The sequence below is a fragment of the Drosophila simulans genome, chromosome X (genome assembly GCF_016746395.2).
Source record: "Drosophila simulans strain w501 chromosome X, Prin_Dsim_3.1, whole genome shotgun sequence".
Lineage (NCBI taxonomy): Eukaryota > Metazoa > Arthropoda > Insecta > Diptera > Drosophilidae > Drosophila > Drosophila simulans.
This window is the reverse complement of record NC_052525.2, coordinates 4,610,023-4,626,969: the sequence shown is the minus strand read 5'-3', so window position 1 is coordinate 4,626,969 and position 16,947 is coordinate 4,610,023. Positions and strand designations below refer to the sequence as shown.

At 43.8% G+C, this 16,947-nt stretch overlaps 1 protein-coding gene across 6 annotated transcripts; it reads right to left on the bottom strand.

The window, feature by feature from the left end:
• Window positions 1-16,555, bottom strand: LOC6725140 (tyrosine-protein phosphatase 10D). Of its 6 annotated transcripts, none has more exons than XM_016173433.3 (12): window positions 16,425-16,555; window positions 14,713-15,153; window positions 7,476-7,722; window positions 7,126-7,404; window positions 5,673-6,351; window positions 5,155-5,603; window positions 4,395-4,823; window positions 2,187-4,330; window positions 1,873-2,131; window positions 1,683-1,811; window positions 711-1,197; window positions 1-365 (listed from the first exon to the last, which is right to left on the bottom strand). In XM_016173433.3, the coding sequence occupies exons 2-11, from the start codon at window positions 14,926-14,928 to the stop codon at window positions 731-733; spliced, it is 5,298 nt and encodes a 1,765-aa protein (XP_016038114.1). In that variant the 5' UTR covers window positions 14,929-15,153; window positions 16,425-16,555; the 3' UTR covers window positions 1-365; window positions 711-730. The 6 variants fall into 6 exon arrangements, with proteins under 6 accessions (XP_016038114.1, XP_016038113.1, XP_016038111.1 ...); XM_016173432.3 differs by having other exon boundaries at window positions 711-1,179; XM_016173430.3 differs by having other exon boundaries at window positions 16,345-16,550.
• Between the last annotated feature and the right edge of the window lie 392 nt (window positions 16,556-16,947).

The following is a 16,947-nucleotide window of genomic DNA, read 5'->3' as shown; positions in this document are numbered from 1 at the left end:
CTCTTGTTGGTTTGGTCTAGTTTGGCGGCATTACATTAAATAAGCGGGCTAGCTAGCTTAGCTCTATGGCAAACAGGCGGTGCGGCGTACTCGCACACATGGCACAGGCCAAGAAGCGCGTCCATTATCCCCCGGATGGATCCACCGACGATCGACCGACGATCCTCCGCAGAATAAGGGCAACAAACTCAACTCATTTGACAGCAACTCCGAGTGCCACTTCGTAGACAAATCACATCCAGCACATCACAGGCAGATTTTACGTATAGTATAGTAAAAAAAATAACTATAGGTACTATATATCATATGTAGATGTTCCCGCAGCAAGCATCCTCAGATTCCCGTCTCAGCTATGCCTTCGTCATCTGGAAAAGTGCAAGGATCGATTAGAAATCGTGCTGTGACACCACCGATGTTCGGATGCGAGAACATAACACATGGACTGAAACAGGCTAGTGGGGATTTTAAATTTGTCTCTCTTTTGGTCTTTCGATGCAATATCTAATGTTTTGTTTGTCTTTCAACCCATAACCGTGTTGATGTGTCAATGTTAGTTAGTTCACTTTCCAGTGTGCGGTTAGAATTTTGCGTTTGTTTTTTTTTTTTTTGTTTAGTCGGGGGCAAAAGCGAGTTAAAGCAGTAATTTTGGATATGGAACATACAGTTTTGGGTCTGTGTTGTTTTGTGTTGTTGTTTTTGTGGGTACAAACCTAAAAAGTCGACTTTTCTATCAATACCACCAGCCATCCTCATCGGCGACAGCCCCATCCTTGGCCACCTTCCCATCCCCATCCTCATCATCGTCATCTGAGTCCGTGGTCTCAGATTCGGTATCTGCATGGGACTGTTCCTGCTCTTGCTTGGGGTGTTCTATCGCCTCCTGGAGAACCACATGCACGTCATGGGTGCTGCTGCTGCAGCTGGCCGATGACAAGGTGGCCGTCGTTTCATTGTTCAACGGCTGCTGGTCATCGTCTTCGTCTTCGTCGTCGTCGTCGTCATCGTCTTCTTCATCGTCATTGCTACCCTTTGGCTTTTCTTCCGTGGCTAGCTGCAGTTGCTGCTGCTCCTGATCCTCAACCTCATCCTTGTTGGTCATTAAATCCGCGTCCAGTTTCTCGGCCATGGCCAGAGAAGCTCGTATGGGCAAGGTTCCCATTTTCGTTTGTGGCTGGCGCTCTAAGTAAATTTTAGTCACTTTTTTTGTGGTTTTTTTCGGTGTTTTTGATCGGATTCGAGTTTTTCAATTTCAATTCGTTTGCAGGAGTAGAAGCATATGAAAATGTGTAGGTTAGGCGATTTTTGTGTGATTTACAATCGTGTTTTAGTTGTGTGATGGGTGTTTGTGAATGATTGTGAAAAGAAAGAAGAAAATAAATTATTTAACATTTTTGGTTAGTTACAATCTCAGATAAATTAATGTAGAACCTCTAGGTGAACCGCAGCCACAGAAACTCAATATCAAATTAAAAATAAGAAGCACCACCAAATTACAAATTATTATATAGCCCGTATCCAGATTGTGTGTTCAAATAGTTACAGATTAAGATTAATCAATCAGCAAGTAATATTTATAAAACTTGATCCGCAAAGAGAGTGAAAATAGAGAAAAATCAGATAAAAATGAGGGAGAATAGAACAGTTCTGAGTCTGGCCAAAAAAAGAACAATCCTACAACTCACCTTCGTAGCCATCGTTGGCGTGCAGCTCGAGCGAATCGGCCAGCAGGTGCTCCTTGCCCTCCAGCACCGCCAGCAGACACTGATGGATGCACACGTACTGCTGCTCCGTTTGCACCATGAAAACGCGCTCTAAAATCATGAAAAATCATTATGTCAAGGCGAAAAGATCAAAATATCAGTAATATCGCACCTTTTCGCATGGCAAACACGATGCCAAAGATGTCCACGTAGTCTGACTTGTGAATGTGCTGCAGGATGCGATCGAGGGCTATAAATGTGCCCGATCTGCCCACTCCGGCGCTGCAATGGACGATGATGGGACGCATATCCGTGCCGATGACATCGCGGAAGGCGCGCACGAAGCGCACCAGCGACTGCGGCGGCTCTGGAACCCCAAAGTCCGGCCATGTGGTGAAGTGGAAGTGACGCATTATACGCGACTCGCAGTTCTGCAAAACAAAAGTATGAAAAATGGACATGCAATGTCAATGGTAAACAACTCACCCTTGAGACCATAAACTCTGATATGCTCCAGTCGTGGTAGTGCGTGTCGATAATCAACTGCACCTTGATGTCCCCGTAGAACATGGCCACCCGATCCACGGGCCAGTACTGATCGCACTTCTCGCGACCCTTCTCGAAGCAGCGCGTCAGCATGACAATCGCCCTGGAGTTGCTCTCCCAGCACATCCGCCAGAATTCCTCGCGCGTCGAGTGCAACGGTCCCTGGGTGACGATAAACTCGCGCGGCGAATTGTGTCCCGGCATGTAGTTCGCATTAATGTAATCCGAACCATCGTCATCGTCCACTGGCTGGAGCTTAAAGCGGGAATGGTCGTAGGGCAGGATATTGGTAAACCGGTTCTTGGGCCGATTGCAGGGCAGATTGGCGAAGCTGCAGGCCTGATCGCGGCCCACATGCTTCAGCTCCTCGAACTCCTCGCTGAAACGAAAGTCCGAATCGGCCGACATGATCCTGTAGTGCTCTGAGAAGTCTTTCACATGGACAGGTCGGTTGGGCGTGATATAGCCCTCGGGCAGGGCGGCCAGCTCGTCCTGCATGCGGGCCAACTTGGAGGCGCGACGAATCAGTTGGCAGCGGTGCTGACAGTAGACCACCGCAAGCACCATTGCCACCAGCAGCACAGCCGAAACGGTAGCCGCCACTATGACGGTATCACTGCGTTCGGTGGTTATCGGCGAACTGTACACCGTGTCCGTGAACTTGTCCTCATCCGTAAAGGCGCGAATCTTAATCCTATAGGTGGTTCCAGCCCGCAGCGGACCATTGCAGTAGCCCGCCTGATGTTTCTCGCAGTTGGCCGTTCCTATCGTAAAGTGCTCTGCCTCCAGACTGTTCTTTCTGCTGCCGTTGCTGGTCAGGAATGGGTTGTATGGCTCTATTGCCTGGTAAGGCAGCCACACGGTGTATGCCTGCACATCCTGCCAGCTGGGCATCTCCAGTCCGGAAGCATTTTTGCCCACATCCTCGGCTATGATTATCGTATAGGATCTTACCATGCCATGTGCGTTGGAGAAGTAACCCTGGCGGAAACTAATCTCGATGGTGCTACTGGTCCTGCTCACTTCCAGTGGGGTTACACTCGGCTCCGGAACCGGAGGTGCTAGTATGGGCATTGTTTGGATGTGCTCCCTTTCGGCACCGTAGCCCAAAGCCGACTTGGCTTGTATTCGGAATATGTAATGGTTGCCGGGTACCAAGCCATCAATCTTCCCCTGGGTAGCATTCACCGGGAATTCGTAGCTTGACACATCCGCTGCATCGTCGGCATTTTGGCATATAATGCGGAAGTAATCGATGGGTCCATGCTGTTCGGCGGGTTCCAGACTCCACTCGAAGGTAACCTCACCAGGCTGCACATCACTGGGCTGGAAGTATTCGACTTTTCCGGGCGGAGCAGTCAGTGTTTGGTAGCTGGCCGAGATGGGAGCACTGCTGCGCATCAGGGTGCTGACGGAAACTTCGGCGGAATCCGCGCCCTGGATGGAGCCCGATCGCACCACCACGGTGAATGTGTAATTGTGATACGGGCGCAAGCCCTGCAGCGTGATCTCTGTATTCTTGGTCACATTCTGAAGCAGTTGTGGTGACTCCTCATCTGCACTAAGGTATTGCAGTTCAAAATCAGTATATTCCCCAGCAGGTGCTGTCCAATGTAGCGTTATCTCTCGAGCAGCCACCTGGATGGCCTTCAAATCACTGATGGGCAGCGGATGCAGGCGATATAGCCGTTGAACCGGCAAACTGGCCACTCCGCCACTCACTGTCCACACGGTCACGTTGTACAGCTTGCCAGGCGTCAGTCCCGAGAAGCTCAGCTTGCGTTCCGTATCGTTGGCCAGTTTTTCCTTATCCTTGATCGTCGGATCGCCCATCGAAAAGCGGTAGATATCGAAGCGAGTGCTGTCCGCCGGAGTGGGTGTGTAACTAAGGGTAATGGTCTCATCCTGACCCTGTTCGTGCCCCGCATTGGCGATGAACACATCGGATTGGATCAGTGGCATGGTGCGAGTGGACAGATGGGTAGTCCCGGAACGAATGCCATTGGAACTGGCTTGAACCTCGAAGCGATACTGGCGACCTGGCGACAGATCTTCAATGGGTATCCGAACGCTGGGAGAGCTCACTGAAAAATGTAGATGCGATTAGATTAGATGGAAAACTGAGCGCATAGGGTGGTATCTACTCACAATCCTCCAACTGGGTAACATTCTTGAACTCCACACGGTCCTCCTCATCGGTGGGCCACCACTTGAGCGTGTAGAAATCCACATGGCCATCGGGTCTCGGCCACTCCAGGGTGAGATTACGCGAATCTACCAATGGCACCACATTCGACACCGGCTGCGGTGGCATCGTCACATTCAGCTCGAGCGGATGGGGACTCTCGACGCCAAAGCTCACGGTGTTCACCTGCACCAGGTACCGTTCGCCATAGTGCATGTCCTTGATCCTCGCCTCGTTCTCGTGCAATCCGGATATCCGCTGCCAGGGCGAGGCATCCGTGCGGTAGCGCACCACATACTCACTGAAGTCGCTGCCCTCCGGCGGCTGCCAGTGAAGCACCACTAGATTCGTATGCACTGTCTGCAGGGTGAGATTCTGAGGCGGCTTGGGAACTATCGAGGTATAGAGCAAATATTTTATTGGTCACGCGGTGTTTTCAAATACATTAAAGTATACATTGTAAACTAAACACCTCTATAACTGGCAGTTAATCTTGGGAAACACAAAATCAAGGGGTTATGCCACAACCCGTTTGACCGTCCACTAATTAGCGGCCATAAAGCTCAATAGAAGACTTAAATTCACATTTAATGGGGGACATATATCAATATAGCTGTCAAGTTCAATCAAATTCTAGCACTGCAACAAAGTATGGGAACCCGATATCAGATTGCTAAAGTGGAACTTTCCGTAATCCCTGTTTTAAAGAAGTTAAATACTTACAAACTGCTTGAAAGTAGGAGTGCGGTTCGCTTCGCACTCCGTGGCTGATGGCGTGCACCTTCACCTCATAGCCGGATCCCGGGTGCAGGTAGTGTATCGTCAGACTTGTCTCATTAGTGGCCATAGTACGCTCCTCGCGCGTTCCATTGCGCTGGTAGTGCACCTCGTAGCGATCCTGGCGAGAGTTCACATCGCTCCGCCAGCTGAGCATGAGGCCCTGATCGATGCTCCTCAGTTCCTGGATAAGTGGCGCCGCCGGACGTGTGTAGCGCGTTATGTCGCTGGCATTGGAGGCCACACCCTTGGACAGGGCCTGCACGGCGATCAGATAGCGGCGTCCTGCCAGCAGCGAGTCCAGTGTGTACTCCGTGAGATTCGTTGTGATTTGGGATTCGGCGGCAACCGGAAACGGTGCCGGCACCTCGCTGGCGTTCGTCTGCTCATGGTAGCTAACGTAGGTAAGATGTGTTATTTGTTATTAGGTATTTAGTGTAACTAATCTTTTCAGTATTACTCACCTAATTCGATACGAGTCCTGTCGTCCCGTTTCCGCCGGCTCCCACGATATGTGCAGAGCATTGCTGCGATCGTCGAGGAATCCGCCCAGACTGCGCACTGGCCGTGGACGCAGAGTGACCTCTCCGCTGGCTGGCCACGAATTCACATTGTCCGCAATCGTCTTGACCACCACCTCGTAGGTGCGACCTGGCTCCAAGACATCCGGATAGTCGAAGTACACCGAATCGCTGTCCGCTGCGCGTGGCACATTAAATATCCTACGCGACGTGGAGAGCATCACCTGGTAGGCATCGAATTCGCTGTAGGTTCGCGGCGGCTCCCATCTCACGCGAAAGGAACTCGATGTGGTATAGGCCTCGTCGAAGGTGACATTCAGCACGCGCTCCGGTACCGTTAGATATCTGGCTGTCGTTGGAACCGACGATGTTTCATCCTCGGAAACCGTCTGCACCGAGATATTGTACTCCCTGCCGGGAACGAGACCTTTGAAGGCCGCCTGTGCCGGTCCCGGCGGTTCACCCTCCCGTTCCACGTACAGCACACTCTGGATGGCGTCGTCCGGCGTTATGGATACCCTGTAGTGGGTGTAGATTCCAGCCGGAAACGGCGGCTGCCACAGCACCAGGAGGGTCGTCTCATTCCGGAACCACACAATGAACTTCCCGGGCGTGTTGGGCTCTGCGCGTTTAAGGAAGATGCAGCGGGCAGAGAGGGATTTCGAGATGCAATGAGTCTTGGGTAAATGGGTAACTAAACTAACAGCTAAGGTGAGTCGATTAATAGGTGTGTGTTTGGGTTAGTCTACAATACATTTAAGCCAAAAAAAAAAGATCAAAAAACAAAAAAGTAACATGAAAAGTTAAATAATTAAACGATATACTATGTAAAGGCTATGTACAGATTTCAAATAAATAAATAAAATTATATACAAGAAGGAACAAATACTTTTTCGAATTTCGACGACAAAACATTGGGAGAAATAAAGACGCAATACGCCCGGCACAGTGGTCCCCAAATCCTGAACCAATGGCGAGGAACAATCTACTAATCTCCGATCTATCCAATCATTACAATTTTCACATCGAATTGGGCGCCACTGCTTAAAAGCGCTTCGAATGAAATACTAATTAACTGGCATCGCAACCTTTTATTAACGCAAAACAAACTAGTAAAACGCTTGGGAAATTAGGGATTTAGTTGGGTGCGTAAAGAGAGGGTTACCTTCGGGCTGCTCAGACTTTCAGATTCCCGGCGACTTGAGAGCATTATTATGGATACAAGGTGAGACAAGTGGAATTAAACATATGTTAGTTAGTCATGGCCCATCACCGGATTACGGCTTGCAGTTATTGCCAGCATATTCGATTAACCGGATATTTGCGTATGCGCTGGTGCACTAGAAGTTGCACCTGCGGTGCGGACTACGCGTTCCTGTCCTCTGTCCCGACTTACTTGTGGTGAAGTTGCGGCTCGTGTAGGCCACCGATTCCTTGCCCTGGTAGACGGAGTACGCCTGGACCTGGTAGCTGCCCCCGGGTGTCAGTTCCTTGGCCGATAGCTGCAGCGTTTCGTTGCCTTCCAGCGAGTAGCTGCGCTCGAACGGCAGATCCGTGAGGCCCAGCACCCGGATCCGGAATCCCGAGTAACGACCCGATCCCGGCGGTCGCCACGTTATGAACGCACTCTTGCTGGACCGCAGCTGCACGCTCAGATTGGCCGGCGGATCGGGAGCTGTCCGCCGAAAGCGAAACATTATCAATTAGTTAGTTGCATTCAAATCCAACAAATCCAATGACACCCACCTGTCGTTATGTTCACCGTCCAGGTAAGCTGCTCCCGATGCGTGGAGTTCGTGTAGTACAGCCAAAAGTTGTACTCCGTGCCCGGCAGAGCCCTCGAGAACTTGATGTCCTTGCCAATATCGCTGGCCGGGATCGTGGTGTTCGGCTCCGGGAAGCCAAAGGGCGGACTGTAGTCGATTCTGTAGAAGGCGTTGGCGTTGCTGCTCGCATTTGGAACATTTATCACTAGATCAGCGGCATTTGCGTGCTAAAAATAAAAAGAACGGAGAGTAAATTACAATTTGTCAACCCATTTTTCTCCTATATTTATATAGTATATATTAGGTAAAAAGTTGGAAATCACATACAGATACAAGCCATAAAAGACCAAGCAACACAAAAACAAAAAGCTCCCCAGTTGCGGTTAATAGCGTCTATAAATAATCTTAAAAACAGTTTAATTAGAACTGAACAAATAAATCAAGTGCTAACCGCAGCAATTACGCCCAGCGAAGGTTTTTTGCTTGACACAAAGTAAACGTAAATCTCAATACTTAAGTGAAACAAATCACGGACTGCCGATGAATAAGCCAATAGTTCTAGTCCAAGTCCTACATTATTTGGCACTGTGTGCGATGATTACAGCTGCAGTGAATTGAGGCATGCAATTGAGTCTGCCCGTGAATCCACCACAAGGGTATATCAATCGTCATTCAGTCCAGTCCAGACATCCCCAGCGCCCACCTCCAAACTGACCTACATCCTAACATCGGTGCAATTCCGCATTAATCAGCGAGATAACGCACTCCGGCCTATTGGCATATCAATAAGCGTATTGAGCGATAAGAGCGTGAAATCAACCAGTTCATCATCATCACCAGATCATGAGTGTATCACCACACTTGGCACAATGCCAGCGAAAGTGATTCACGAGGGTTCCGTTTGGCTGCCATTGAGTGAGTGCATCTCGTGCTGTGTGCAGCTATTGAAATTGGCATTGCATAAGGCTAGCCAGCGAGTCCACGAACCCACATGGATCACCATGTGTGCCCGGCCCCGACATCCAGTTATCTTCAATGAGCGGCCTCCGCAATCCCAGAGTGGCCATCACTGTGATGATGGGTTTTTCCACCGCCCCGGGACGACCTCGTGCGTTGTTGTTTCCAGCGAAATGCAGCAGGAAAAACACACACACATTGGCTACTCCTCGCATTTCTGTACCCTTTTGCGTTCAGTTCGGGTTACGGGTTAGGTATGCGTATGCAAAAGGAAAATTCTATACACAAATATCTGTTTACCATACTTCGGGATTGGCATTTCTTTGGCGGAAATCGTAGCACTTCGATCGCATTTCCTGTCTGACCATCGAAAAACTGCGAACCTGATCGATTTCTTGGTGCCTTCGGGAATGTCCAGTGTTGGATTACCCATTCCGTAATCGTAGCGTTTCGCAATCCTATTTCAGTGGATAAATGTTTAGATCTACTACTTGTGAGTGGGTGGAGTGGTGTTTATGCAAAATTGCTTAAATCTGGTGATTTATTCCGAAGAGCGTCCAATTAAGATGCTATAAGTGCGCAGTTAACATCTATGGTGGCTGATAATTAGCCACATAAAGTGCAGTTTGGCCATAAAAAATATAATGCAAAAATCAAATTAGCCGCTGGCGATCTATTTGTTGCTTATTATATTTTTTTTATTGTTTTTTGTCTCTGCCCGCAACTTGTTAATTTCCGATGGTCCGATCATCTGACGGCTGATATATAGTATAGCATATCCACATATATGAATGATAATGACGCTGATCACGTTTGCAACGTTATTCGGACATTAGGCAAATGCTGACGTCAGCAGCGCAACGGATACGAGATATCGAATTTCTGGGTCTACCCGAAAAAGTAGTAGATTATAATAAAAAAAAAAAATAAAAAAAATTTTTTTAAATGTGCAGGGAGTTGTAGATTCCGATCATGCTGGAAAACATCCGGAATCCGGAAAATGGACTGAAAATTGAATGGGCAGCAGTGCTGAATGGTAGGAAAAACAGATTTTCCTACGCTCGAAGTGCATATGCAATTTGAATATGATTTCTTAATTCGATTCCAGCAGTGCTGGGGCTGCTATTGCATGTCACATGCAATTTCCAACTTAAAAAAAAAAAAAAAAAAAAAAAAAAACGAGCAATAACAATGGCAAATTGCATGTGAAAACGGAAGTTAAAGTGGTTTTTAGGCAAATCGAGCCAAAAGCGATCAGCCGCCCATTTTTCACATTAATGGCCCCCCTTTTATCAGCGACACCTCTGATCACGCCCCCCAACCGCTTTTTGTCCTTCAATTCGGCAAATGAATATGACCTTTAAGCCTAAATGATCATACTAATGGTCATAATTAGGATGATGGGCATGATTATGACAGTGATGGGACGGAAGCCAAAGAGTAATCGTCATCATATGAACTGAAACGATTTAGCTAATGTATGTAAGGTGTGTAGAAAAAAAGCAAAAACTATTTTTGGAATGCAAATTAAATAATAAGTTTAATTACTTGGTAGAGTGCTCCATTTTAACATTGTTTTCTAATCGAAATACAAATATTTTACACTGCAAACCATCGATAATTGTAGATTAATTTTGTAACATGTTATCGATTTGAAATCATAAGATAATAGCATAGCTTGCATAAAATTAAATGACACCGACTAAATACTTCCTTTGTACATCGATTAGTCTTTGCTTTGGTGCAATCGATTATTTCGATTTATTTGCACACACGATCGTTTCTTTAATCGACACTTACTTACATTTGGGTTAAGCCAATTTGATTGACAATTTAAGTTGGATTTGGTTTCATGTTGTTATTCGGACCTGCCTTTCACTTTTATTTTTTTGCTAAGCCTCAGATATTTTTTTTTTTTTTGGGAAAGTTGGGGATTAAAGTATATGTAATTTAGAGTGCGTAATGAATTATCGATAGACAGCGTGTTCTAGTCTCGCCGCCCACAGGAATATTCCATTGAACTTTAAGTGAACAAAGTGCCACTTTGTTGAATCCTCATAATTGCTTAAATAAATTAAGCTCGCTTGTAATAGTTTTCCACTAAACTATTTGAACGAATGAATATGAAGCCAGTGCGAAAATATCGCATAAATCGAAATGAAACCGGGCGGCATAAAAAATAAACGCAACGCAAATTGAAATCGCAAACGTGGAATGCGTGAGATCGAATTTAAGGCTTGTTTTTCTTGTGAATGTGCGATTTTTCGTCTTATTTTTTATTTATTTTTCCTTTGCCCCAAGTATAAAACGCTGTAGGTTGTTTGCTAATTATTTTTATGTGCGTGCAAGAGAGATGGAGAGCTCGCAGGCAAAAAAGTCCAAATAAAATACAAATCCAATTCAAAACCAAAATCAAAAACCAGTTAGGTGAGCCAAAAGCTTCTCTCGAATTTTGCTTCAATTTTTGTCGTGCGTTGTGTCTCCTTTTTTTAAACATTTATTTTTTACCTTTTTGTCGTACCCATATTTTTGTGTTCAATAAACAAATTGTCGTTTTATGTGGAAACCCCCCTCCCCCTCCACAATCCACCTGTAACTTTAACTTATTTTGGCCAAGCAAATCTTTTTTTCCAGCTAGCTGGTTATTTGTTGCTATTTGTTGCTATTTTGTTGTTGGCCTTTCTGTTCGGGTCGAGTTGGCCCAGTTTTTTGTGTTGGCCCCGCAATTAATATCAATTAATTAGTAGTAGTTGCTTTGTCAGAACACAGAGAGAAAGAGAGAATTCGGTACAGCGATTAACGAACGAAAATAATTGGAGATCAGCAAATCAGCACAAAAATTAGCTAGAAGTCATGGCGTCGCAAATGTGGCATGTACATATGTATATATGTAAAGCCCCACTCCGCGGATCAGAAAAGTGTTTAACAAAACAATAATTATATTGATAAATGGGCACTTAACCAGCGCCAGCGATGCAGCAACAAATTGTTATAGGTTTATATAAGTCAGTCAGTCAGTCAAACCAGCGCGAAGTGAAACCGGATAGGGCAAAGATAGCACTAAACTGGGGAAGAGTCATGCTACAGCTGGAGTTTTGATCATATGCAAATTATAGAGTATAGAGTATAGAATATAGAGTATAGAGTATAGAGTATAGAGTATAGAGTATAGAGTATAGAGTATAGAGTATAGAGTATAGAGTATAGAGTATAGAGTATAGAGTATAGAGTATAGAGTATAGAGTATAGAGTATAGAGTATAGAGTATAGAGTATAGAGTATAGAGTATAGAAAGATATAGAGTATAGAGTATAGAGTATAGAGTATAGAGTATAGAGTATAGAGTATAGAGTATAGAGTATAGAGTATAGAGTATAGAGTATAGAGTATAGAGTATAGAGTATAGAGTATAGAGTATAGAGTATAGAGTATAGAGTATAGAGTATAGAGTATAGAGTATAGAGTATAGAGTATAGAGTATAGAATAGAGTATAGAGTATAGAGTATAGAGTATAGAGTATAGAGTATAGAGTATAGAGTATAGAGTGTAGAGTATAGAGTATAGAGTATAGAGTATAGAGTATAGAGTATAGAGTGTAGAGTATAGAGTATAGAGTATAGAGTATTGAGTGTAGAGTATAGAGTGTGTTTCCAAAAAGCGACTGCTTTCGATTGCCAAACGGGCTAAGAGTTCATCTGCCTCCAGTGGATAAATAATGATGTGGGACCCCAAGCATGTGATGTGGCTATTTTAAGAAGCCGCCACCTCCACCCCCCTACAACCCCCTCCATTACCCCCCCTCACCATAACATACCCCGCCACCAACACTTCAATTGATGGGGTCTATAGTCAAGTGCAAATAGAGATTAACAAGCCATAAATGGATATGCATATATATAGTATATGTATGCATATATGTTTACTCTCCTCACCGATTCTCTGTTTTGAGTTGTCACTTGGCATGCGAAATTCGCTTCCTGTCTTATTTTATTTTCAATCTCCTGTCTTCGGCGCGGAGAAAGCAGCAGATTTGCAGATTCTTCTACGAAAGTTCACTGGACAGGTGAGGCGGTGCCTATGGCCACGTGAAATTCCAGCATTCCAATGGGTGTGTGCTCCACTTGGCCCAACTCCACCCGCATGCCAATTAGTTGTAAGTACTCCAAACTGATTCTACTGCTGCTCCTCTGCAGCTGCCACATAAACAATGGCCAATAGGCACAAAACCATAAAGTGAACGGCAAACGGAGTGGAGGTGCCAACAACCAGGCACCAAAGAATAAAAAAAACCCAATAAAAAGAAGCACCCACAAGAAAGTGGACGAGACAGTGGCATCTCGAGAGAATCCAGCAAGGAAAACTGAACAAACTAAACAAGTGGAAAAGAACGCACAATTTCCATTAATTGAGCGCAAGTTAATTTTACATCGATCCTAGCAATTGTAAACAAAGAAATTGTATAGTTTTCCGACTCTAATTTCGTTATTCTCGATGGTGCTTTGCTTAATTTCCCTCAACACATCACCACACCCCCAAATGGAAAACCACTTGACACAATTCCAATATTATGTGGATACAAAAGGGTGGCTTAATTGCCGGCACTTTGTACTCCATCTGCTCGATTCTAATTGAGTTTACTCACTTCAGGCTGCCTTGGAACAACAAAGGATTTAGGTATTAAATGCTTTCATTAGGCCCAAAGAAGTGCAAACGATTTGAGGACAATTAAATGCAAAAACAGAGCCCAATCAAATCAAATGGGAATTTTCGAAACAAACCATTTTTCAGTCGAAATCAGTCAAATTTACACATTTTGTGGTTACGCCCCGCTCTCTTTTGGCCCGTAGTAAATAAAGTGATCACGAAAACCTGGCTGATGTCATCGCCACTCTTCTTCGCTGGCATTTTTTTTTTGTTTTTTTTTTTTTATAAACATTTTCGCATTTGTATGTTTGGGACGCTTAGTAATACGAATACTTTCGGCCAAGTTCCAAGTTGGGGCGATAAGCCGGCACGTAATGACCCGCGATCCGCAATCGCGGCATTGCCCAGATAAAATGAAAGCCAAAGTCACAGATACACGTGAGTAGTTATGAATATGAAGCATGTGGAAAAAACTAACACAGCAGTAGTGCACATTGAAGTTGTTGTGGCCAAAGAAACTGCCAAATCAGGGACAACTTTGTTGTGCATCTGAGATACAAAGATACAAAGAAACTGCAGCAGCAAAGATACAAGTTTGCCATCTCTAGTTTTTTTGTTTTATTTTAAGCATAGAAACAGTTTACGAATCGGAATCGCTCGAAAAGCGTATTGAAATTTTTTCTGAGTGAGGAAGTTGCGATGACAGCGTCATCAGAACCAACCTTGAGTTTAACTTGCGTTCGCTTTTTAGTGTTTTCATCTGTTTTTTTTTTTTAACTTTTTACTTGTTGCGTTGCGGTGGTTGGGATTTTGTTTTTATTGTCTTTCGTTTGCGTTGAAACAATGCGACAACAATGCAAAACGAAACGAAATGAAACGAGTTTTGTGAACGAGGTAAAAAAAAAAGTCAGGCAATAAAACAAGGAATAATCACTGGAATAGGCCCACAAATCACCCATCAAAATAAAATTTAATCAGCGCATTTTAAATTTAGAAATACAGTGCGCTTCTAATTTGTTTTTAAAGATTTCGAGCTCTGCAAGCGGCGTTTTAATCAAACTATTGCTACCGAAATTTAATCAGATAACAAGTAAACCAGGTTTGGAGCATTAAACACATTAAATATTTATATGAAACTGATCGGTTTTATATGAAATCTGGATTTATCGTGATTTTAGTTCAATTTTAGTGAGCGGTTGAGCGAGTTCATATTAAAATAACATAACACCCAGCCAAAATCCCAACTAGAACCGGCCAAACGAGTTCCTAAAACGCACTCAGCGAATCAAAAACCCAGTTAAGACATTTTCTGCCACTAAAACTTGGAAAATAGTTGGCTTGTAATTTTCGAAAAAAATAAAAACAGAAAAAAAACATTCCAAGATAGTTAGCAAATTGCCTGTGTTGTTGGCAACTCTATGAAATCTGCATTGTAATTAGTGGAAATATGCATATTTTTTACAACACTGCACCATCATTAGGAGTCCTCAGAATTTTCCCAACGAATTTCCCCCAAAATCATAAAGGTAACTAACTTTGTGGGTTTACCTGTCGCTTTATCTTTATCACTATGTTTTGTTGTTGTTTCTTTTCCTTCATTTTTTTTCTCACTCACCTGAGCCAAAAAAATTGTCAAAATGCCAACAACAAGCCACACGAAATGTTTTTGTTGTTGTTGTTGATTGTGGTGGTAGTAGTGGTGGTGGTTGTGGTGTTGTTTTTGTAATTGCCGCCGCTTTCGTCCATATGTTTGTCGTTGTATTTGTATTTGTATTTGTTGCTGCTGATGATGTGCCCGTAATTGTTGTTGTTTTCGCGTGGCACAGTCCATTTTCAAGTACAGTAAAACCCAATGATGGTCGAAGGTTTCGCAGATTGCTGGTTTTACTTTTCGAGCGGGGATGGGCGGTGTTTTGCGCTTATTGTTTTACACATGTATATATTTTTGTATTGCATATACATTTCTGTTGGCCGTTACATGGTCATTTGTTTGTATTGCACACGCATATTACGTTTCCTCTATTACTTAATTAATATTGCACTTGTATTGCACTCTCTGTAACGGGAAACGGGAGAGCAATGATGAGCGCGATCGAGAGCGAGAGCGGCAGATGTGGGCCCATTGTAATTGTTGTTTTCTAATACGATTTCCATTAACAATCGCCGGCGAATGCACGAAAAATTGATTGATTTATGCCCAAGCGAATTTGTAACGGCACATGCGTGCATGTGTATGCGCGCACCGACGGTAGGAGAGGGAGAAGAAGCAGAAGCGAAAGCTGCAGGTGATGAGCAACAATGAGCGTGGAGGGGGAAGCGGCTGGCTATGGAAATGTGAGCCACGCACAAGTACAAGTGCGTGTGCATGAGCGCTGCAAGTGTGTGATTTAATGCAGACACACACACACATATATATATAAAATCACACTCACACGCATTTGTGGCTGTAACGGCGCTTCACTACAAGTACAGTGGGCGCTCCCTGCTATTGAACACGCAAGCAATTAATGCAAATCTATCGAGATTTAGAAGTTAAAATATGAAATGTAAATTCAATGCAAACAAATAACTAATTTGGTTAATATGACCAACGATTCGATTAGCGAGGCTCCACTGTGGCATTACGGTTTGCTACCGTTGTTATTGTTGCTGCATTACGAAATATCCAGCAATTAACAGACAATTGTTGTTGCCGCCGCTTTTTGCACTTCATATTTGCACTACCACTAGCTGAGCAGGTGTCTGTGTGTAGGTGTATGTGTAAAGTAAAGGTACTAGGGTAATATAAATTACAATAGTGGGCGGTTAATGGTGATTGCATTAAATGCTAATTGCACGCATTTACTTTTACTCCGCCCTTGCTCTCCCACTCGCTCTCTCTCCCACACACACACTCGCACACACTGATGCAATGACTAAATGCGGCGGCGCAACGGCGTCGACGTCGGCAGCGACGGCATGGACGAAAAAAAAAACTAATTCACTTGACTGTTGCTCTTTTTCTTCTGCTTCCTCTCCTCTCCGCCCTCTTCTTCAGCTTCTTCTTGTTTTCGTTGCACACCAATTTAAAACAAACTAGTCACGTTTCGTTTTAAGGGGAAAACATAAAAACAGAATATAAACTTCTGGCGCGTCGGCGCACTTAATATAAAAAAAATAAATCACAGACAAAAAAATTAGGCTTTAGTAGCCTTTATTATGCGGAAAATAAACTGGCACTTTTATTGACCGACAACTTGTTACTGACATCTTAAGAAAAAAAAATAAGAAAAATTGGCTGCGAAAAGGAATTAGCCACGATAAATAGAAGCGAATGACTCCACGCACTTTTCACCACTGTTCATCAACGAATTTCCACATTTTCTGCCTTTTTGGACGAGCGTCGTTTAACGAATGAATATAAATACAATACAAAGGCGTGACCGTCGCGCAGTGTTGCCGAAAAACCACAAAAAATATCCAAAAATACTGAATAAATACTACATATCTTACACAACACAGGGCCACTCATAATTTATTTAAAATTAGTCAATTTGTTCATAAATATATTGTTAATATTATATGAGATGTTTTGTTCGTGTTTGCCCAAATTTGATGTTTAGTTGTTTCTGAAAGCGAAATTGAATTTATGGATTTGGTATTCAACAAGTATTCGTGCAATCACACTAATAGTATTTTATATGAAATTACCTGCTTTTCAATTTCAAAAATTGCAATTTTGTAATTATTTTAAACTTGTTATTACAACTTTGTTATTTTTAATATAAGTCTTCTAATAGAAAATACAATTTATTTTATATTTTAATATATTAAGAAAATATATAAATATTTTGAGCACTTATTATAAATG